Genomic DNA, 24448 nt, shown 5'->3' with positions numbered 1-24448 from the left:
CGCTGAAAATAAGCTCCTCGAAGCTGAAATACTTGTCTTCGCGAATGTCTTCATTTTCTTCTTCATCAATTTTTTTCAATGCAATTTTTAAATTTTCAGATTCAGAAATAGTTTGTCTAACAGAAAATGTATAACATGCCATAGTTTTGTTCGTTACATCAGTCAGAAAACACATTTTAAACACTATGGTCAGAGCCCTTAAAGAAGAACGAATGCACTAGGTTGATTTCCCATGGAGTGTTTAAACCAAAACTCACGATGTCAATCGCACCACTACTCGTTCCCAATATCCTTGATGATAGACCCAATGGGCACACACCGTTATTTTAAGCTCTAGCATTTGGATATTACGGACGTTACATTAACAATGCCCTTGACATACTTGAAGTTCTAGTTCGATTCTTCAATAATTTTTTTGATCAGTTTCGCTTCATCAGGGTCATTAGCTTGTATACTTTCACCATACCCGTGAAACGGTAGAAATTCACTCGTTGGTCGGAATGCTCCAATATATTCTGGTTTATCTTCATGACCTGTAAGAAGATAGATATATTGTGTCAACCTCGTCCCCGTGTATCCAAGGCTTTATTTACGTAACTGATTGATGCCAGAGAATTATTATCTAGCGCCATATCAGTAAGCATCAAAACGCTGATAATACACAGGGAACGAGGTTAATATTGTGTATCATTAATGGTATAAAATCAAAACAGCGTACAGTCTAGATTAGCAAGCTAGTCTGTTAATAAATCATGTCAGAGGGCGGGAGCATCATAAAGGCGGTGGGTGTTTGCTAGAATAGGAACTGCGGAGGAGAACGAGCCAAAGTTGGCGAGAGGCTGCTGATTTTAGCCAAGTCTACGTACAGTCAATACAATTTACTGTTCGATAAGCTCTGTTTTTGGTCAAATTAAAAGTCATTCCTTGAGTAACTCTCACGAGCGTTACAATATTAGACATTCTACAATATTTTTCGATGAAAATATCTGATCCCAAGACGGGATCTACCCGTTGTTTTGACGTTTTTTGCTGGTCTGGATAACACTAACCTACCCTCTCCGTGTTGGCTTTGCCTATCACTGTTTTGGCTGATTCGTTTTACGTCATCTGACTTGACGTAACGTGGTCCACCGTTGTCCGTTTTCATGACGTCTTTTATGGAACGTGACCCTAAAATTGTAGAGGAACAATCATAAAGGCCTGGTGACACCTCTCTAATAAATTGAGATTCAGGGATTCTGTCAAGAGTTTCAAAGGGTTAAAAGGATACATTTACCCATCCTTAACTGATCTTGAATACAGGAACTACCTAATTTGTTTCCTTAATTATAGAATTGGATATAACAATCCGTCAGGGGTAATAAGGAGAGAATTTAGGGGTTATAAAGAACTGTTTTTGGGTGATTCTTTTGGAATCTCTAAAATGTTACTCCCACTACGATTGCCGGATGGATAATACATTAGAAGCTAGTCTGTTAATTACTTATGTCACAGCGTGGTATGGTAACATAAGGGAAGCGGGCGTAGGAGAACGAGCAAAAGTTGATGACAAGAAGCTGATTAAGCTTTTAGCTCTTCTCACCGACAATTTTTTTCTACGCTTACCTAACTCCTGCGCTCATTTTCCCTAAGTTAGGTGGTTTCTGTTCCAGCCCGATTTGCCTACAAATCTAAATTCATAAACAACGGTATTTTATCGTCCACCTTACGTTAGATAAACGTTTTCTATGGACGTAAGGCCGGAGAACAATGCAAATACTACCTTGTAATGAACGCCGATGTTGTAGTAGTGCTTCATTGCTTTGAAATTCTTGTTTAGATTTATTGTTCTTCTTCAGTGCTTTCGGTGTCAAACTTTTCAACGATATTGAAGGAGAGCCTACAAAGATGCGATATTGAGAGATCATATCATGATTTCAATACATCCTTTGTTTGGTAGTTTATGATATTCATGACATAATGTTTTCTACAGAAATACCCGGTTTTAGCCAGTAGTGACAAATTTAAACTAGACAAAAGTTGTATAAAATTGGCCACTACTGGCAAAAACCGGTGACTTTCCGTATAAAACATAACGTCATGAATATCATGAATCAAGAGTGTCCTGAATTTGTCAAGAGTGTCTAAATTGAGTAACATCTGAAATATCCCATCGATATCGACTCAAAACACCTACTTTTATGCATTAGTAGACTATCATCAATGTCCGTTCAACCTCGTTCCCCGTGTATTATCGGATTTTTCATGTTTGCTGGTAGCGCCAGAAAATATTCTCAGTAACGTAAATAAAACCTGGGATAAACGAAGACGAGGTTACTGTGTAGTCTATGAAGAGATGTAATTTACCTTTTGGTAGAGATGAAGTGGACTGTGGACGTAATAAATTTCTTTCGTCATCGTCAAATCCCATGTTAGGACTTCCCGGATCTGTCGGTGAAATGAAGGTCAGTATGAGTATAGGAATCGCTGATTATGTAACTACTGAGATCAAGACAAAGAAGTATAGTGGCAATTTTAGAGGGTAGAACTAGTGAAATGTTAAACACCCCTGTGTCACACACCCGCTGACTGTAAAATTTGGCAAAAATTTCGTCCCCGGTGGAAAAAAATGCCTTAGAATTCCAGCCCCACTGAGAAATTGACTTTGATTTCATCCCCCATTCGAAATTCAATGCTTAAAACAGTCCAAAACCATTCGCATTGGATTTTTTAACCTTGGGACAATATAATTTTTATCCCCGCTGTGGAAAAAGTTTCACCGGGGTTGTGAGACAGGGGTGTTTTAAAAGATTTCGTGATACTTACTGGCGTTTTATTTTCTGTTCAAAATAATGCGAAATAATTATTTTGTATAATATTAAATAATAAGTTAAATCTATTAATTTTTTTGAGTTTATAGAAATCTTTTGAAAAGTTTTCTAAGTTTGCTTGATATCCTATTTACCATGGTTTTTGGAAGGAGGTAGGCGTGTTTGAGTTCAAATCGTTTCCAAAACAAAATCTAAAAAGGTTGGCACAAGCTGATTTAAGAAAAATCCGATCTTTGAAGTATGTAATGTTGTTATCACCAAAATATAAAAATATGTACATGTAAATATGTTCAGGGGGTTTGTACTTTTACGGTGTGACGGAATTGGCCCTATTTTAGTACAGTATTACGGGATTTGACGAAAAAAGAGACGGGAAAACGGTATTCCAGCGGCGGATCTGAGGGGGTTCAAATGGTTCAGCTGAACCACCCCAACCCTTTTAGTAAATAAAAATACAAAGACCCTTTCTTCAAGTGAAATCTAGTTTTCTGATCGGAGCTGATTTTTCTTCTTGGTCATATCTCGATATTATTTTACCAGGGGTTGTATGCATGTGGCGTGCGATTCCGTGGCGCGCGCGACAAAATTAGCTTTTTCCGCGCTAAAAAATCTTTAGGTTATGTGTGTACGGCGTAGCTAGCTTTCCCGCGCTGTAAAAAATCTTTGTTATGATTTTTTTTTGCGGGATTACATATCTAGCTGCTTCTGTGCTAGGAAATCTTTAATTTTGAACCTGGTTCAGAAAATGCATCCAGTGAAATGGCAAATTTGAGGTGGTTCAAGGAAATTTCTCGAAAAATACGAGACCGAACCTGACCGACCGTTTTGAGCGTAAAAGATTTTCCTACAAAAATAACATTCAGTCGCATGTCGTCGCCGGCAAAATATTGAAATGATTTGAAGGGTAGCCATTCGTACGGCAAACGACCTCACTTCTTTGCAAGCGTTCAATGCAGCGTTTTAAAGAAAGGAATTGAAGCCCTGAAAAGTGTTAATAATCAGGCAATTACTTATCTTTTTGAGGACATTTTTGGTTCAATTTAATCAGTAAATTTGAGAGAATCACACAACAATATCAATCAATGTATGATGATTTTGACAAAGGCTCTGTGTGATGGAATTTTCATCTGCTTTAATTTTGTTTGGTGTGGTGAAGAGTGACAAAAGAAAAAGAAAAGGCGACTTTCATTCTGAGGAAACATTTTTGTTTTGGTTTATCTTTAGAGGAGAAGCATTCATACCAACAAAAACAAAACTTAAATAAATTTTGCTTGATAAATGAAGTTTGGAATTTTTTATGGGAAAGGACTTTAATTCTCAACTTCAGTTGAGTTAGAATCTGACAATGTGTGTGTGTGTGTCTGTCTGTGTGTGTGTATGTCCCAAAACTTTGGGGCAGCCTGGAGACTTCAAAAATTGTTTGATTTGGCTGAAATTTGGCACACTTGTTCCTTGGGTGAATATCTGGGGGTGTTTTTTTCATTTTTCAAAAATGTTGATTTTTGGGGCCTGGGACGAGTTTTTCGCCAAAACGAGGCTAAAACTTTGGGGCAGCCTGGAGACTTCAAAAATTGTTCGATTTGGCTGAAATTTGGCACACTTGTTCCTTGGGTGAATATCTGGGGGTGTTTTTTTCATTTTTTCAAAAATGTTGATTTTTGGGGCCTGGGACGAGTTTTTCGCCAAAACGAGGCTAAAACTTTGGGGCAGCCTGGAGACTTCAAAAATTGTTCGATTTGGCTGAAATTTGGCACACTTGTTCCTTGGGTGAATATCTGGGGGTGTTTTTTTCATTTTTCAAAAATTTTGATTTTTGGGGCCTGGGACGAGTTTTTCGCCAAAACGAGGCTAAAACTTTGGGGCAGCCTGGAGACTTCAAAAATTGTTCGATTTGGCTGAAATTTTGCACACTTGTTCCTTGGGTGAATATCTGGGGGTGTTTTTTTCATTTTTTGAAAATTTTGATTTTTGGGGCCTGGGGACGAGTTTTTCGCCAAAACGAGGCTAAAACCTTAGGGCAGCCTGGAGACTTCAAAAATTGTTTGATTTGGCTGAAATTCTGCACAATTGTTCCTTGGGTGAATATCTGGGTGTGGTTTTTGCATTTTTCAAAAATTTTGATTTTTGGGGCATGGGGACGAGTTTTTTGCCAAAACGAGGCTAAAGCTTTGGAGCAGCCTACAGGCCTCCTAAATGGTCGGATTTGGTTGAAATTTGGCACACTTGTTCATTGGGTGAATATCTTGGGGTCTACAATTGGGCCTATGAATAATTTGAAGCCACTGAAGTTGAGCCCAGTGCGTTGCGCACGTTCGACTATTGTGCAGAATTGTGAATATTTGGTGGAAGTTCATCGTGTCTTGAATATAATCACGAGATTTACGTTTGGCTCTTCTCCCCTCATCGGACATCGGGAATATCACGGGGAAAAAATCTACCTAGCTATGTATGGATCACGTGATTTGCGATTGGCTACGTTTCAAGAGAGTCTTCTCCATCATTGGACATTGATGAATTTCACATGGCTACGTTTCGAGAGATTCTTCTCCCATCATTGGACATTGATAAATTTCACATGGAAAAAAAGCTAGCTAGCTTTATTTTTGAAAACTATTATAGAAAAACAAGAACAACTTTGTTTTATAACAGAGACTGGAAGAAAGGTTCGGTTAGGGAACAACATTTTAGCAATTTGATTGAATTTGGTTGAAGAATGAAATTTCTGGAAAGGTGAACCTTCATGCATGCTTCAAGATAATGTGATGCGAGGAAATATTTTGGGTTTCGTCATGTCATAATATGGTACTTTTATACAAAAAGAGACATTGGTGACCTCTGAAAAAATTACCCTCTTGTGCTTAAAATTGTAGGTGGTAGTTTTGCAATTTTTTGGTAAAAATCACCCAATTAGCATTTTGTAATGACCTCCAATTTATGAAATTTTCCTGATAAAGTGCCATAAACCTTCATTTTCCTTGGGTTTTTTTGGGAAAATCCCCCCAAAATCAGTTAATAATGACCCCCCATTTTATGAATTTTCTCTGAGAGTACTGCCCCTGCATCTTCCACCCCCTACAAGTAAGCATAAAAGAGTACAATTGAATGCAGAATTTTTGAAATGATATATAACAACAATCTCTACAATAGAATTATAAACAACACTCCATACAATTGAAAAAGTTGAAAAAGTGCTTTCCTACAGATTGTTGATGATTACTGTTAGTACCTTTAATAATTCTTAAAAACATCAAACTTTTTACTTTGAATGTAAAAAGTACTTTTTTATGAGATTATTCATCTAATTTCTGAATGAGAGCTAGAATTTCTTGAGTCTATTTGCACATAAAACACATTATATCAATTCTCATGGTGTACTTTTTGGCAATCTTTTATTATTCCATCTTATTGTATTCCCTTGTATTATATGTATTATATAAATAATCTCCTTTATTTTTTAACTTGATCACTGTTTTCAAAATATTATTCATTTCTGGTTTTATAATGTAAACATACTCAACATGAAAAGTTTTTGCTCGATTGTCAGCCAATTACTCTCGAGTACCTAATAGCCGTCCCCCCCCCCGCTAATTAATTTTTCGAAAATTTTCCACCCAGGACATTCTTATTCCAACCCCCCCGCTTATTAATTTTTGGGAAAATGTTTTTGACAGTTCCCTTTTTTGTCTTAATTCTGCTGTATTAGCCTCCTTTTCAAACATTTTCCACCCAGGACATTTTTATTCCAACCCCCCCGCTTATTAAATTTTGAGATTTTTTCCAAACCCCCTGCTTATTCCAACCCCCCCGGCTATTAGGTACCCGAGAGTAATTCGCTACAAAGAAATTCCATAAAAAATGGTTATAAGAATAAATTATCGAACTTTTTTACTATGTTTTAAACATTCACGAAATGAAACTGAAGTGTATTTATATTATAAATTGTTTTATTTTTTCTTCAAACTTTTCTTCAACACCATTTATTTGCTCTTTTATCCATGGCTTTCTCAAAAACATTTTCTGCAAGAACCATGAATATATAAAAGAATATACACCAAACAAGCAGTTTTGAGCATGATCTGGGTGTCTGTTTTATCAAAATAAAAGGTCAATCAAACCAAAGAAATATAATACTCTTTTTCTTTGCTCAAACTATATTTCCGTTTTATGAACGTTTTATGTGCGTTTTATGTACGTTTTATGTGCGCAATTGCAGTTAGGGAATTTCCCAATGTATATATGAATATCACCACAAACGATTATTACACGTTCAGCGTCTGGCTGTTCAAGCCGGGTCAAAAAAAAAATTGGCCTGACACCCTCCTTTCAGCGCATGTTAACCCGCTGAGGCCTATGTTTGGAGTTCATAGGTAATGGGAACTGCAGACGTGCAGGCGCTCATTAACGTCCCCTATGTTGAATGGAAAAAAGGTGACACCGCCCAAACCGGGCGGGTGCAAAATTTACGTCCAAAACGTTTGTTCCGAAAAATTTTTTTTGAAAAGAGATTTTTGAACCCCCTCAGAAAAATCCCAGATCCGCCTCTGTTCAGCCTTATTTTTCGTCATTATGCCGTTATTTTATCCTCTACAAACCGGTGTGAACGTGTTGTTATTTTTTTTAATTTCCGGAATTCCGGGAGTCAGCAAAAATTTTGACGGGAAAACAGTATTTCGAACCCCTACAACACCCCTGTTTATACTAAACACTTTCGTAACCAAGAACAATTCCCAGACAACCTCAAAAATACTATGTTACCCAGTATGACATAATAGTAAATGTGAAGTAGAAGAAAGAATAACTGTCATAGTAACCCCTATGCAAAGAATCTTTGATTACCCCTCCATTGAACTTGCACAAAACGTCCAAATAACATCCATATGACGTTGGATAGACGTTGAAACAACAATATGTGTAATTTTATCTAACAACGATTTACCATTATGAAGAACTGCCATGAATGATGAATGAAAATTTTCAATATAAGACTTTCAAGGAAGTAAATTTCTTCATTTTATTTTCGTAGCGACTTTTATAAATATTCAGCAGGGACATGTTGAGACGAGAGTGAGGTTGGCGATACTAGAGCTGTTATCTACAGAAATATCGAAATCCATTGCAATAGTACGAGCGATAAACGTAAAATACATAGAATAAAAGCAGCAATACACAATGGAGTTTTCATCGCTCGTTTTATGTCTACTCAGCCTTTTTGTTAGTGGTTGTGTCACACACATGTTAAAATTAAGCGAGTGTAACAACTATGATGGAAAATTTTCTAAGATAAAGTACAACCATCGTCTCATCGGAGATATGTTAGTTGTTATAGAAACAATCTCGTTAAGAGGTTGTTTAACAAAATGTCTTTACCATTCGGTATGTTTAACTGTGAATTACAGGCGAGACAACTCGACATGCGAATTGTTGGGCGTGGCCATTCAAGTGTTTAACCCGGTAAAGAATACGACACTTCTTTTAGCTCCTGGATGGCACCATTATGAAACAGACTATACTGCAAAACAGGTAAAGTACATCATTTTAACATTTTCCTTTTAAAAGCTTTTTGATATTTGAGAAAACTTTTTTAGTCCTAGCGACAATGAGTAAACACGTATTACCTTTAAGAGAAGAAATTTTGGCGGAAAGACATTTCTTCCCGCCAAATTTAGATTTATAGGTCATTCGCCATAATTGATTCTCGTCAAATTTAATTTTTCTTTCAATTTAGTCTCTATTTCTCCTAAAAAACGCTTTTTCATCCTTTTTAATCTTAACTTAAATATTCAACAAAAAATGGGTCGTTCGCCAAAATTAATTCTCGCCAAATTTAGAAATTTTATTAAATCACCAAAAAATTTTCTCTTGAAAGTATATTTCGTATAAAAACTTGAAATAATTACCTAAAACGTCTGAATTTGAGCTCTCAAACTGTCTAGAGCTACTCCTTTTCACCTGATGAATACAATTTCAAAGTTTTGGGTCTGGAGGGCGCTATCAACAAAGTATAGGCTTTCTAAACACCCCTTTCTTACAGATATGGTAAGATTTTTTCCGCCATTGGGGACAAAAATAACGGACTGAAACTTGATGGGGATTGATATTCCCATATTTTTTATGACTGGGGATTTCAATCCTTTTGTGGATTGATGGTTCAGTGGGGATGGAAAAAATGGCATAACATTTTGCAGTGAGGATTTGTTTATCTAATTATTTTCAGCGGGGACAAAAATTGGAGGATAATTTTCCACCGGGGACGATATTTTGGAAAATTTTTCCAGTTGGAAGGGGACCCAGTGAGTCTGTGAGATGGAGTGTTCTAGAGCTACTATTTTTCACCTGCTGAGTACAGTTTCAAAGTTTTGGGTCTGGAGGGCGCGTTCAACAAAGTATAGGCTTTCTAATACTTTATGGGATAAACTTTCGCGGGGATTAAATTTCGCGGATTTCACGGATTTGGGTGTCATCCACGAAAATCCGCGAAATTAAGTCCCAATGGAAATTTGGAAGGGCCTCTTCCGCGAAATATTTCTAAACAAAACTCAAAAATGTCAGATAAATACTATTTGAATGTTTACTTGCATGAAAGAAGCGCTAATAATGTGTATTTCAACAACCAACATGCATGATTTGGCGGTAAAAGTCACAAAAAATCGTGAAAATATCGCCACCAAATAGTGCCTCCCGCGAAATTAAGTCCCCACAAAAGTTTATCCCATTAAAGTAAACCTTTTGCTTTTTTTTAGTTGGGACGTTGGTGTACAGCGAATAAGCCTTCATGTCTAGAGAACGAAAGATGCGAAGATACCTGTGGGCCAACCCGTTATCAATGTAGTAAGGGTAAGTATACACAAGTATTTTTTTTATAAGAATCACAAAGCCTATTTTTGAACAGTTTTTATAATTGTTAAGAATCATGCTGAGCCTCAAAAATTTGGTTGCTTATTTTATTGTTTTTTAGAGTTTTTTTATAAGAACCAGTAAATTTTGACTCAGACTGGGATGTTCTTAATTTTTTGAAATTTCCAGGCTTATTTATTCTAACGATCTTCTTAAAACGCTTATTGTCTTTACATCACTTAAAATTTGTTAAAAGCTGTTAACATTTGTTAAAATCAGTACTGTCTTAGTATTTTATGAAATGGAGGCTCAAATTCTTCTTAATTTGTTCTTTGCTTTTGGCCAATTTTCATCCTCGTGTTCTTATAAAATTGTTTTTATAAAAACAGAATGTTTAGGCTAATCTTTTGTAAATATTCTGCACGAATTACAGAAGCAGCCGGCGGAGAGATTTTTTAGAAAGACGTGTTCTGAAACTTTCTAGGGTTACTAGGCAACAAGATCACATCAATTTTCTCTTGATTATAACCCTGTCTCCTTAAAAGGTGTGTTCTGAAGCTTTCTAGGGTTACCTAGACAACAAGAACACGTTTGATGATCTTGATTATACCCATGTCTCGTCAGAACACATCATTATTTCTGGCTGATTAATTTTCGAAGATCTTATCAGAACAGAACAAAATTTCTAGCCGAAACATACTTTTAGAACACATCGGGAAAAAAGGTCGCCTCGCCGGCTGCTTTCGGAGTTATAATTTGTGACTCTACCCTATACTTTTTATTAGATACACAACTCCATCAACTCATTACAGAATACTCCGCATCTACGGAAAGGGTTGGAAACGAAGCCAACAAAATATTTGACGGGATTGAAAGCAACTATTACCATTCTTATGGAGCTTCAACAGATGGTAGTTTTTGGATCAAAGCAATTTTCGGCAAACGTGTCTTCATAACTGCAGTTGAGTTTGTGAACCGATTGGATTTGGTGGGATCTCAATATGAGAGCCGTAGCTACAATATTGATCTAAAAACCATTAGTTTCGAAGAAGGACAGACTGTTGAAACTTATTTTGGAAACACAGGGCAAGTATCAGAAAGGGTTGTATTGCCTTGTAATCGGTTAGCTGATGGACTACTCGCTTATCAATACCCAGCAGATGGAAGTGGAACCAGGAATTTTGCCGAAATTTGGATATATGGTGCATTGGCTTTTGAATGAAATTAATCAAAATGAACTATTTCAATGACTTGACTAAGCTGCATTTTTTGTTGTAGATTAAAATTTCAATTTCAATTTATACAGTGTCATAACCCGAACATGCACGAAGAACACAATGTTAAGGAAATTTTGAGTTATGCAGTAAGATTTATATAAGGCATTGTTAACGGGGCCCATAAAACTTATTCGAGTTAAGGAGAGATTCGAGTTGTAGAGGATCGAGTTAAAGAGACTCCGCTGTAAACTTTGGAGTTTACAAAAGAAATTGAATGTTTAGATACACTTGAGCATTTCTTATGTGCCCAGCTGGCACACAACGTTATTTCAACGTTCATCTAACGTTATTTGGACGTTGTGAACGTTAGATAAACGTATCGAAAAAACGTTGTGTGCCAGCTGGGTGATAATGTTATACAATGTATCTAAAAAAAAGCAACTTAGAATTCAATTTATACAAACTAAAACCATAGTACAGGGTGTCCCTAATTAAAGTATCGAGTCGAAACACAACTATGAGTAGAAAGTTTTATGTGCGTGTTCACAAAATTGTATTTTAAGCTCTCCCTCTTTTTTCTTTGTCATTACGATTAATTTATACGTTGTAACTACCTTTTGTAATAAGCCTGTGTGATGGAGAACATTCTTATATTTTAGCGATAACACACACAAACTTTTCTACTCAATCGCATGTTCAAACTCGATACTTTAATTAGGGACACCCTGTATAAGAAAGCCGCGGCTGGAACGAGTACAGGTGAATTTCTGTTGTTCTATCTATGTCGGAAGAACGAATTTTTTTATGGTTCAGTAACAATTTCCATTGTCAATTTAATTTGACTTTTAGCAAACTCGTTAGACGTAATTTTGCTCATAAACGCAAATCTCTTGATAATTCACGCATTCATAAGATCAAAGTAAAAGAAAAGACTCTTGGTTTAAAAGTACTAGAACGTCAGAATGTCAGTGCTTTAAAAGAACATGAAGAAAGTCTAGTGCCTCGAAGTGCCTTCCTGATTATTCTGAAAAATTATTACTGGTATTAGTACTAGTAATCGTATGGTTTGGAGTGCAATTAACGATTAATCACGAGTAACAAAGGAGAAAATAGTAATTTGCACGAGTCCGAAGGACAAGTGCAAATTACGGTATTTTCTCCTTTGTTCACTTTATCTACATGTTGGAATGTGTAATTAAGGTTAACGATTCTATTGGTTTTAGCATAGTATAAGAAAGCCGCGGCTGGAATAATGACGCTATTGTATTTGTCGTAAATGGATGTTCTATCTGTGTCTCCGTGGTTTATAAGAACTAAGTTAAAGGTAACAAAATCCTTAACCTTAAAAGTGTTCATAATATTCAATTGAAAAACAATTATATTTTAAGTCTCAAATTTTTTTCACTATCCTCTCTTATTACCTTATTTGAAGTATATTTTTATAAATTCCAAATAAACTTTTATAAATTTAGGACCAAATAACACACATCTTGTTAAAAGAACTAATTTTCAAATGTTAAACTTTGAATACTTGCTGTCACCTCAATACTGTTGTTTTTCGAATGGAATTTTCACAGAATGCAGCTTGAATATTTATTTACTAATCGTCAGCCGTGCAAAATTACTCGAATCTGATTGGTTTAGAGGAGTGCGATTAATCGTTAATTGGACTATTACCACTTCGGCGGGGGGACACTTTTGTCCCCTTATTCTTTTCTCTCCCAAGTCCTGTGTCAGAGACTTTTTTTTACTATATAATATAAAACAAAGACATTTTTTTTCTTCAATATAAAAAAGAACAAAGAAATTTTACGTTACAATAGCTTCTTTTAATTGAAAACAAAGAAAAATTACACTGCAATGTTTTCTTTTTAAACAAAAGAAAAAAAGGAGGTTTTCGAATGTTTACTGACGATTACCTCGGAATCGTATGTTTTGTCGTGCAATTAACGATTAATCACTCGTAACAAAGGAGAAAATACCGTAATTTGCACTTGTCCTTCGGACTCGTGCAAATTACTATTTTCTCCTTTTCAGCGTATCGAATAGTGGAGCGTCGTTTACAAGAGCTTCTTTTTGACGGTGACTTTCAATATTATCGAATAAGTGAGCCTATCGAATAGTAGAACGTCGAATCAGAATGGAATATAATTTGTTTACCTGTAGATGGTGAACGTGGCAGATCATCAGATGATTCTCTCTTCGAACTTTCTTTCGCTTAAGAATTAATTAAACTATTATCCAATTGATTATTTCAGATCTGGACCGTCTCAAAAACTTATGTAAAAATTAATTCGGGTTATTTTATCTGGCTAATCGGCCTTGGTGAATTTTGACATGATCTCAAAAACAGGGTTGACTTTCATTTATTTTTCTAATGAACTCTGATCACGCTGAAAGTTATCCTCATTGGGGCCAAAAAAAATTTTCTTCAGAATTCTGTACCGCACAGTTTTTTTTTATTCCACTAGCATCCCAACATCACTTGTAAGACAGGTCAGACCCCCGTGATGGGGGTCAATGGCAATGGGGCAATGAACCAATACACAGCCAACTCTCCTAATTCAAACCTCAAATTTTTTTGATAATTCGAACTAAAATGTTTGTCCCCTCAGCTGGAAATTATTATAGAATATTTTTTTTGTAATTCGAATCTTTCTCTAATTCATGATTTTCATGACGTAATGTTTTCCACCGAAATACCCCGGTTTTAGCAAGCAGTGGCAAATTTTATACAACTTTTGTCTGGTTTAAATTTGTCACTACTGGCTAAAACCGGGGTATTTCCGTAGAAAACATTACGTCATGAATATCATAAATTCGAAGAAAATTTTTGGTCACTTGAAGATCGAATTAAAGAGAGTCATTTGTACTTACTTAGATTTGCTAAATTGATATAGCCTGGTGTTTGATTGAAATCTGGTGATTGTTTGACTTCAGGCTCGTTCCATACTTTATCATAATCGTTATGGGTCCTCTGTGGTGGTTGCTGGGACACAGTCACACGGTCATATCCTTCGTGATTGGTGGAAGGGTCTGACTGTGGGTTCCCTCCTTCAGTTGCTGGTCTTATTTCAGAGGGTAGGCGATCGTAGTTGTCTGTGGTACGATCTTCAGCTGTTTGTATAGGAAGAATAATGAAAGATTAGTTTTGAGTGGTACTCTTTTCTTGTTCCTGTTTTCTGAAATTTTGACGAGTAAGGGTGACCAAAAGCTATATACTCGCTCCTTATTGTCCCAAATGGTATCTGACCATACTTTGTCTGACGAAAGATGCTGTAGGAGAATTTTTTTTAAAGAACTAAGAATTAAAATCCACAAATCAAGTATTCGAAGCATTCATCAAAATTTCTTCTCTTTTAAGGGTTTTTTTCACAGATTGTAAAACATGTACCGTTATCCTGGTGAAATTGTCCTTTTAACATTTGATAAGCTCTGGTAAAGGTGATTCTCTCTTCAACGTCAGTCTTCCAACAGTTCAACATGATGTTGTAGATCCATTCTGGACAATCTTCAGGTTTTGGTAGTAGCACACCCTATTTTGAAAATACAGACAACGTTACAGTGTGTCCCAAAAAATACGGACAAATTTTTATATAAGAATGCGTAAAGAATTTTCATTAAGTATTGTTATACTATATGGTCAGTTTGGTTACCGCTCTCTAACTAACTTAATAGCGTGGTGGGTCGACAATTTCTGATTAAAAAAGTATTTTGGTGAAAGTGTTACGCAAGGGAAGCGTTCGCAAGTACGAAAAGTGGCTAAAACTTGCTAGTTTAACCACGTTGAAAATAAAAAGAGAGTCAGAATGCCCCTTAAAAACCGGCCACTGGAGGGCAGTTGTCGCCAACCTCTGCTACCAAGCTACTTACGATCTCCGGGGTTTAAGAACTTTATTTGTTATGTAGGTATACCTAATTTATATGTAAGTAATTTGTTTACCGTATGCTTTTGATGACGTTTTTTGTCAATATTTATGCAAGAAATGAATTAAAACTTGTTGAAATGTCACCACTGGGTATGACAAAATGATGATATCCTTTTGACAGATTAATCAATTTTGTTTACCCCTACTTAGTTTTAGTATTTACAATTTGTCAACTAGAAATAGACTCCTGCAGATAATCCTACAACAACTACAATCTTACAACTTTTTTCTTTCTATAGGTAAATACTGCCTGCCCATGCATAATCAAGTCGGAACTAACTGGAGAGTGGGGATAGTCTACATAATAGACAGCTCCAGGATTTTAGGCCTTAGGAGTTTTACGCTCGAAACGAAAGAGGATATGACGTAGCCTAGGGTGGCAAATTTCTCAATTTTATTTTCAAGATGTATGTAAAGAACTAGTTTTCTTTTAAAATGGTGTCTAAAAAAGAACATGGGTACGGAAATTATTAATTTTGACAAAAATCTCATTTTTCATTTTTCTCACTTTTTATTTCCTTACTTCCACTTTCTCTGGTTAACAGGTGTATCATACATTTTCTTACCTTTTTGATGAATTCAATAACTTCTTCATTCCCGTATCCATAAAACGGTTGCAAAGCGAAACTGAAGATCTCCCACATCACAACACCAAATGAATAAACATCTGATGCTACCGTGAATTTTCCATACAGAATGGATTCTGGTGGCATCCAGCGAATCGGTAGCATTGCTTCACCACCCACCTGTCAGGACAAGGAAGATTATAAGTTTTTTAATTTATTTTCACGATATTTTCCAAATCAGCGAATGAGTACCTACAATCAGTGCTATAATATATTGGCACTTTTGGCTAATTTACCATTTTTCGAAAATTGAAGTTCGAGCGAGAATGTCAATTTCAGGCCTTCAACTTGATTTCATCGATTATTTCGATCTGGAAGGGATTTATTGGTTTCTAGGCTATACTTCAAGCCCTACTGGACTATTGTTGAACTTTTGGATCCTCAGATCCTAAGGTCCTTAAGTCTAGCGCTAAAACTCTACCCTTCAAACCTACTTTAGAGCACTTACAAATCGATTGTGGTTTCAAAACACCCCGGTGAATTTCCCTTTTGTGCCAAGTATTTTGTCACTGATTGTAGATTGGCTATCTTCCCATACATAAAGAATTTCATATTTTCTTCCTGTCACGCCAATAACGCAAAATGGTAGCAAAGTGGCCTGTGGTTAGAAAAGCTGTTAGGGAGAGGATTTTTTGACAAAGGTCTTAATCCATACTTAGAATGATAAAGATTTCTTAAAAACCACGTATATATGCAGATAGTTTTGATACGACGATCTTGAATTTTTCATTCCTCACACGGAAGGAAGAGGGAATTAACTTTAGGTCCGTCTAGTTCTGATCTAAGCAGGAGGTGACTGAGAGCTGAGAGTAGGTATGGTGTTAGACAGCCACCACATAAATATACTTATGAGTTTACCGATGTGTATTCCCCCGAATGACTCAAAATCAATTCCCAGAAAACCCAGAAAACCCATCAGATGAATCTCTTGGAAAATCTACCTAAAGCCAGAGGTTTTTTCCAGGCTGGCACACGACGTTGTCTCAACGTTCATCTAACGTTACATTGACGTTGTGAATGTTGAAACAACTTTGTGTCAGCTGGCCGGAGAAAAGAAGTCTTACCCTATAGTAATCAGAATGATAAACATTTCTTGACATTCCAAAATCTGCAATTTTGACCATCAAGTCTTTACCAACAAGACAATTTCGCGTCGCTAAATCTCTATGTAGAAATTTCTTGGATGCAAGATACTCCATTCCAGCTGCTACGTGTTTACATATTTTGATGAGTTGACTGTCGTTGAGATATTCTGTCACAAAATGAATTGTTATCATGCTATTATTTTTATTTCCCAAAGATACCTTCTCTTATATCGGGGAAAAGTGACGAAATTTTGGACACGTGACGAATATTTTCCCCGCCACGAAAATTTTCCCCGGCCTTAATACGTTTACCAACTACCAGCAAGTGACGAATTTTATCCCTACGAAAATTTTCCCCGACGAAAATTTTCCCCGACGAAGTTTTCCCCGATAAGGTAACCACCAAATTATAGGCAATGCTGTCATCAAGCTACATATACGACCGGTGAAATAATTAAAACATTTAAAGCCGTCGAAAAAAAGTTTAAGGCTTTTTGGTTATCAGAAGAGGAAACTGAAAGGAATCGGAAAATTAAACAATCCTATTACTAGTAAATGTCAATATATTGACTGACAATATACTACATCTCCTTCGCACAGACCCGGTAGGATTTTTTTCAGCCAGTGGGGATAAAAATAGCGGACTGAGACTCAATGGGGATATTGATATTCCCATATTTCTATGGCTGGGGATTTCAATTCTTTTGTTTTTAAGTCAGAAAATTCAGCGGTGAGAAAAATAGCACAATTCTTTGTAGTAAAGGCTTGGTTTATTAGATTATTTTCAGTGGGGATGAAAATTGCAGATCATTTTCCACCGGGGACGATATTTTGGACAATTTTTCCAGTGGGAAGGGGTCCCAGTAGGTCTGTGAGAAGGGGGTGTTATATTGTGTAGTGTATGATGTAGCCCTTTCTAAACCAGATTATGATCCCTTAGTCACTACCCGTGCCCGTGCCCGTGAACGAAAAAAAGTTAAAGAAGTTTGTAAATAATGACTTGATATTTGTCCCCATTTACCCTTATAACTCTCTACCTTTACTATTCCATTGTCGTAAGAATTCATTCAAATCTCCTTTTTCCATGAATTCGAAAATCATACAATATGGCTCCTCCTCTGTCGAAACGGCTAATAACCTGCAAAACAAAAACTTTCATTAAATCAATTGAATCCATTCGAAGCCATGAATTCAAGCTCCTTATGTTATCTAGCGAGTACATGGCCAAAAAACAAAATTCATTTTGTTCCTAGCCTATACTAGACGTCGCGGCTTTTTCTACGCTGTAACATCTATTCCAGTGTGCGACTTTTTCTAATGTTTGGACTAAAAATGGATATTGAGCTGACGTCAGCCACTCTTTTATTTGTACTGCAAGAGCGTCAAAAGTTAGTTATCAAGGGAAATTCAGCACCCGAAAACATTGTGGCAGAACGTTCGTGTTTGAAAACCTTGAGTAGAGTAATATTTTTAACCTATGAAGAGCGCTTAATACCTTAATAACTTAAATACCTTAATAACTACTAATTTCCCAGAAAAGGGAATTTCCTTAGATTCATTTAACTCTCCAGGGATAAAAAAAGACAAACTGACATTTCAAAATGAGTAATCAGATCAAAATAACTCCGGAAAAGTCTTTTTGTTGATGATAAAACAATAGAGAGACCGTAAGATAAGAATGCTACCGTTAAGCGGAACTAAAATACTGAAAAACGCGCGCAAAATTATGAGATGTTTGCCCAACTTCCTTATGCGTGAAGCTATGAATGCCATCCTCAGAAGCTTTAGGCTTCCTCCGGTGGCAATAAGCATATGTTATGCCTGGATGTTTTGAAAGCTTAAGCATACTCGAGCCTGACCAAGAGGGGCAGACACTTGCTTATAAAAAAACATGTATCTCAGTGAGAAGTCTCTTCAAGCTCCAAAGGACTGATTAGACAGGGTTTGACATTACTCTTCGCCGTAAGATAAAAGCTCCACCCTTCTATCCACAAACAGTTCTTATACTTACCTTAGTATATTATTATGTTGCAGAACGGACATTAAAGCAACTTCTTGGTTGAACGATGCTTTCGCCACATCTGACGAACCTTCTTTCAAGCATTTCACAGCGACGTCTGTACTTTCTTCGCCCTTCACAACACCGTGCACTCGACCTAAATATTAATGAACACAAATTTCTTTTTGTATTAGACTACAATCAATGCCATAGCATATTGGCAATTTTGGCTATGTTACCATTTTTCGAAAATTGAAGTTCGAGCGAGAATTTCAATTTCGGGACTTCAACTTGATTTCATCGAATATTTCGATCTGGGGGGTACCGTACCTGATAATAGCTGTTCATAATTTTCTTACGTGAACTGTAAACCTCTGAAGGCACTTGAAAATTATATATCTGAGGAAAATAGTCCTGCGGAAAATTTTACAATAAGAATCTTGTTGTGCGCCAGAAAGTTAAAAACTGATACAGCGCCCTATTCGTAAACACAATCACGCAACTTTGTTGTCATCCCCAGTCCTTTTAGACGAATGCCGTCCTTACGATTTTAAGATAGCATATTCGTCAGATTGTATGTTTTCACCCATCCCTTTAGAGCTTCAGCGTGGTGGGCAGAAAACAACCACAATCTGATCTCAGGTTAGGGGGGATTTATTGGTTTCTAGGCTATATTTCAAACCCTAAAGGACCATTTTTGAACTTTTGGATCCTCAGATGCTCAGCTTCTAAGTCTTAAGTCTAAAGTTAAAACTCAGTTTTTCTTTTTCTATACCCTATACTCTTTCTTAAATTTAGCCGTTTCATTGAAACGCTTTCTTCTCGGTAACCCCTTCCCACTGGCTAAAATGAATAAAATATCATCTAAAATCATGGCGTTCTTAAATTTAGAACGCCATGTCCCTAATTGAAAATTATACTCCGATTTTTGTCTCCGCTAAAAATGATCAATTAAACCAATCCTCACTGCAAAATTTTTTGCTGTTTTTTCCATCCCTACCGAATTTTCTGACTGAAAAATTCTGACTGAAAAAATCTTACCGGGTCTGTAAAAAGGAGGTGTTTTGAAGCAGGCTGGTAAATAGTAGCGTGGTGGGTCGACTAAAATTCGGGCAAACTGGGGAGGCAATTTTAGAAGATTTTGATTTTGGCGCTCAAAAAATAATGCGAGCGAAGGGAGCACGAATACTTTTGGATATTTTCTCTCTTTTTGGCCGAAAACTGCCATATCTAAGGTGTAAAAAAGCAAAAGGGCGCCAAAATTAGTAATTAGAGGCGTCTTTTTGCACGCTTTGCATTTCAGCGCCCCTTTGAAAAACCTCCGCTGAGGGGCATTTGCCCCCCTGCCACCACGCTACTGCTGGTGATATATTTTGCAGAATATGAAATTTGGGAATAAATAAGGAAAGTTGAGAGTCACCGAAAGATTTAATGGTAAATTTACCTTGGAACACTTTTCCGAACTGTCCTTCACCAAGTTCTTTGACATACTCAATACAATCTACTGGATATTGAATCAATTCACCAGGTTTAGAGCTCGCCAACAGCTCCATCAATGGATTTATAGTACTGTCTGCACTTCGGATATGCTCTCTAATTGAAGTCATATTCGAAACATATTCCATTTCAGTTTGATATAATTTTTCCTTCTTGATTCTTTCGTTTCGTCGATAGCAACAGAATATGAGACATAAAATGAAGACCAAGAATACGGCACCACCGGCCGCGCCGGCGATGATGATGATTTTATTGTCATCAGGTGGTTTTGATCGATCTAAACATGTTTAAATATGTTGTTAGATTTAAAAACTTTTTGAGGAAAAAGTTTTTAAAAATTCTGCATAAGTTCACTGGTTGAGCCCTTTTCAGAAATCGGGACAGTTACCGGTATAAAATTTCAACAATAGTTTGATTGCTCTAACCTGAATCTGCCTACAATTGCCTATAAATGATACACCAATAGACGCTTAATTTCAAGCAGATTTCGAAAAATGTATTAAAAAGCAGGAAAGAATCACAATATTAAAAATTAGGGCTATTTGAGATTCCACCGATATCTTTATACCCCTGCAATCGCAAGTATGCTCGGTAGTGAACGGTTAAAAAAATTCATTTTGGCTTCAAACAGTGGGATTCTCAAAATAAGGGTAGTTAAAAGCTGCATTAGAGAAAAAAAGACGTTTCATGACCCCGTACTCAAAATTTGATCAATTTTTTATTCCATGTAGTTCCAAGTTGAGTGCTCCAAATTTTTCCTTGCATTTCCACGACCATGAAAATAAAGGGTCAGATTCATTTATCAGTGTCCTGGTCCCTTTACGGTCCACGGAGACGTACCGCTAGGGTTTGTAAAATGAATCCTGTCAGCATATAAATGTTTTGTAAATTTGAGACCCTGATCCAAAATACAGATATTTGAGCATGAATTTGGGTATTACAGAAAGTATATTATGTATCCCTAGATGTTGAGGAGGTGTCACATTCAGGGTGGTCTGAAAAGAATCCAGGGAGTCTGGTTTTTCGAGTGTAAAACGAGATCGAAAATCCAGGGTGGCCCAAAAAATGAGAAAAAAAAGTCCAAGGGGTCCTGGAAAATTGAAAATAAATCCAGGGGGTTCACCTTTTCTAAAATAGACTCCCTCAACATAGGGGGTAGAATTTTTTCTGCAATAGCCCAATAGGGCCCAATATAACGTACCTATCCCATGTATGAGTTTCATACACTGTACTCCAGGATTATATGAATACTGATATAAATCACATGCCATTATTCTTGACGGGTTCAAATGGTAAAAGTCATACCCTTCATTATACAGAATCAAATCTATCTGTCCAAGTGCATAGGCTGTTTGAGAGCCTTTATTACAGTTTGCTGATAAATATTCGCAGTCCTCTCGGCACGGTGCAAAAAATGTGTCGTCAGAGGTGCACTCTGGCATAACAAAGGGACATGCTATAGATTCAAGGAGATTTTTACACTTGGCATCTATACGTATTTTTTGGAAAATCTCGAAAAGTTTGATCATGATTCTATCGGTAACGTTGACTTGATATTTCCGATCAAATAATCTGCGTGTATTCGTTAACATGCTTTGGTTGAAATTGTCAGCGCATACTGTGCCGGTGTATGGTAAGCAGGTGCCATTTTTTATGCCTGCCTCACTGAAATAATAAAGAAGAGACAGTTGGTATTAAAGAAATTGAAGTCGAAAGAATACACCTTTTAGACCGTAGTCGCCAATTGCCACGCGGGCATTTTTGCGTCTGTTTTATCACCCTTAAACCGTCCCAGTTTTTCTTTGCACCTATAGACAATAGAAAAAGGTGTTAAAAAAGGATTGGATCGAGTTTAGGGGGATTGTTAAATAATTAAATAGCACTCGTCTGACCGCGTGACTACGGTCGAAAAGGTGTCGTATACGGTGTAGGTATACGTAATATATGTTTTTTTATGTGAGAGCAAACTATATAAGAACATGAGGCTTCGATGGCTAGAATGTTATGCACATTTTAAGACTTTGCTGACTCCTAAAACACCCGATTTATTAGGAAAATGGACAAAAAATGCTTAAAAACGGTGAAAATAAGAACATGTTAAGAACATTTTTAGGCTTAAAACTAAAAAAGTTAAGAACATCCGAAGGCTTCAAAAACTTTGGATGTTCTTATAAAAAAACGTGTACCTTTTTTGTTTCTTCCAACAATTGAATTGAGAGTTGATTGTATTGTTATAGCAACAGTTTTGTTCGATGCAATCTTCTACTGTCGTTCGATTTATTGAAGGACATGGTCTCCACCGGTATTCAGAACTGATCTTTCCGAAATTGCATTCATCTCCTGTGTAGTTGCGTGAAGGAACATTTGGTAATTGTTAATATTTGGGTTAAGTAATACTTGGATAAAGTAATAGAAATTCAAAATTCAACTTTTAAAGATTACCGAGGACAGAAGCGTAGACAAGAGGGGTGCAAGACTTGCGTAATAGAACAGATTGGTCAGAAGGAGGAAAAGAAAAACATTTTTTGCTTATATCAGCACAGTATAACAATTGGGAGACACTGTCCTGATATGAAATATGTGTCTGATATGAAATGGGAACACTTATGTAAAAATAATACTGTTTTCAATTCGACAGCAAATTTTAGAAACGGACGCTCTCCAATTCGATGTTCTGCTCTTCGATACGCCTATTATTCGATAATATCTAGAGCCGCACCGTCAACTAGAAACACTCATAAACGACACTCTACTATTCGATACGCTCCCTTATTCGTTGAAAATTCAATTCCTTTTGGAAATCGAATAAGAAAACGTCAATTATACAGAATATTTTTGGATCCCCAACATTCTAAAAAAGACTCAAAATTAAAATCAGAACATGATCAGAACAATCTCATAACATCAAAGAATGATTACCTTACACCTATGGTAATTTAGCCATATAGCTGAAAACTTTTAACTTATATCGAAATCCGAGGCAAAAAAAATTTAATACCATTGATATGACTATTGACGTTTCATATCGAAAGCAGGTTTAGTATGTGCTTTTGCAATGTTTTGATTATGAAACTTTATATTCCAATGAAATATTTCTGTATATCATATCTATATATCAAATTAATTTATGATACCTATGCGTGCGTGTGTCTTTGTTAAAAATTCCGCAAATCTTCAAATGTCAGTATCTGCCTAATACTACCTATATTTTTTTTCCGGTACAGTTGACACCCTCTAGATTTTCCAGGGGAATTGCTGGATTTTCATCGAATAAGGAAGTGTATCAAATTGTAGAGCGTAGTTTGTGTGAATTTGCAAAAGTTCTGAAGGGATGTAATGGGTAATTTCTTTTGACTTTTTTTTTAAGAATAAGTGTCGGTGGGTCATAGTTGAAGCCTTGATGTAAATTCTTCCAGTTCTAGCTTTACCGGCAGCAAGGGTAAGGGAACTTGTCATTAACATTCCTATGTGGCTCCTACTATCCCTCCACTCTAAACCCTAAAGACACCCCCTTCTCACAGACCCACTGGGACCCCTCTCCATTAGTAAAAATTTACCAACATATCGTAACCGGCAAAATATCGCCCCGGTGGAAAATTATACTCCAATGTTACTGCCCCACTGAAAATAATCAAATAAACCAATCTCGAGCCAATAAAAATTCATGATAGTATCGATTCCCACCGAGTTTCAATCCGTTATTTTTAATCCCACTGGCTGGAAAGATTATACCGGGTCTGTGTGAAGGGTGTGTCTAAAGCGAAAGAATAATCTTAACTTACCGTAAACAAAGGGGAGCATTGTTGCCAAAGACACCAATAAAATGATTCCACATGTCCGGAAGGAAACTATCTGCTTAAAAAATGTCATTATGATGCTTCTTCTTGTAAATAAAGCCCGTTAATATTTCCAAACGGCAATTCTGCATAGTCATCTGAACGCGTCAGTGAAAATACTACTTGATTGATTGATTTGAATACAATACCATAAAATTTAAAGATTTTTCAACTTAGCATCGAATCTTCTTCCTCAAAAACTGAAAATGTGAAAAAGTTCAACAAATCCAGCTCCAAAAATAAGCACTTTATCCTAAATAAAATTCGGGAAACTGCTTCCTCCTTAAACACCAACAAAATTTCTTTGATGAAAGTTAAAATAGTGTTGCCAATATTTCGAAAGCGCAAATCGATAATACCATCCTCCTACTGCAAATAAAAATCATGAAAAAAATTTGTTCTTTTCTCTTTTAATGTTTGACTGCTGGCTGACTCAACAGGTCAATAACAAAACATAAATCGCATCAAAAATATTCTACCAAACAGTACATCTATCTTTCTTGTGTTAAAATTTGATACCTTTTGTAAATAAAAACATTGATCAGCATACATGGAATATTTTTCTTACTTTCTAGAAAAATTGTAAACTATCTGAGAGAGATCCAAAACGCATAC

General features: G+C 36.3%; 1 protein-coding gene across 1 annotated transcript; it reads right to left on the bottom strand.

Moving 5' to 3' along the window:
• LOC136821295 (muscle, skeletal receptor tyrosine-protein kinase-like) lies at positions 1-24448 on the bottom strand. The gene is made up of 15 exons (XM_067077528.1): positions 23780-24448; positions 22184-22337; positions 21199-21662; positions 19945-20274; positions 18513-18657; positions 17539-17639; positions 16481-16668; positions 15357-15536; positions 14256-14397; positions 13739-13978; positions 13022-13078; positions 2347-2427; positions 1763-1879; positions 1054-1170; positions 1-533 (listed from the first exon to the last, which is right to left on the bottom strand). Exons 1-15 carry the CDS (start codon positions 23865-23867, stop codon positions 391-393), a joined length of 2547 nt encoding a protein of 848 aa, XP_066933629.1. The 5' UTR covers positions 23868-24448; the 3' UTR covers positions 1-390.

The sequence above is a fragment of the Clytia hemisphaerica genome, unplaced genomic scaffold (genome assembly GCF_902728285.1).
Source record: "Clytia hemisphaerica strain Z4C2 unplaced genomic scaffold, Clytia hemisphaerica genome assembly, whole genome shotgun sequence".
Classification (NCBI taxonomy): domain Eukaryota; kingdom Metazoa; phylum Cnidaria; class Hydrozoa; order Leptothecata; family Clytiidae; genus Clytia; species Clytia hemisphaerica.
This window is presented reverse-complemented; position numbering and strand designations above follow the sequence as displayed.

Coding starts and splice junctions, on each gene's coding strand:
- LOC136821295 (XM_067077528.1), bottom strand. CDS start 23,867: ATGACATTTTTTAAGCAGATAGTTTCCTTCCGGACATGTGGAATCATT. Junction 22,338..23,779: donor AATGCTCCCCTTTGTTTACG/GTAAGTTAAGAT, acceptor GCAACTACACAG/GAGATGAATGCAATTTCGGA. Junction 534..1,053: donor GCAAAGCCAACACGGAGAGG/GTAGGTTAGTGT, acceptor ATCTTCTTACAG/GTCATGAAGATAAACCAGAA.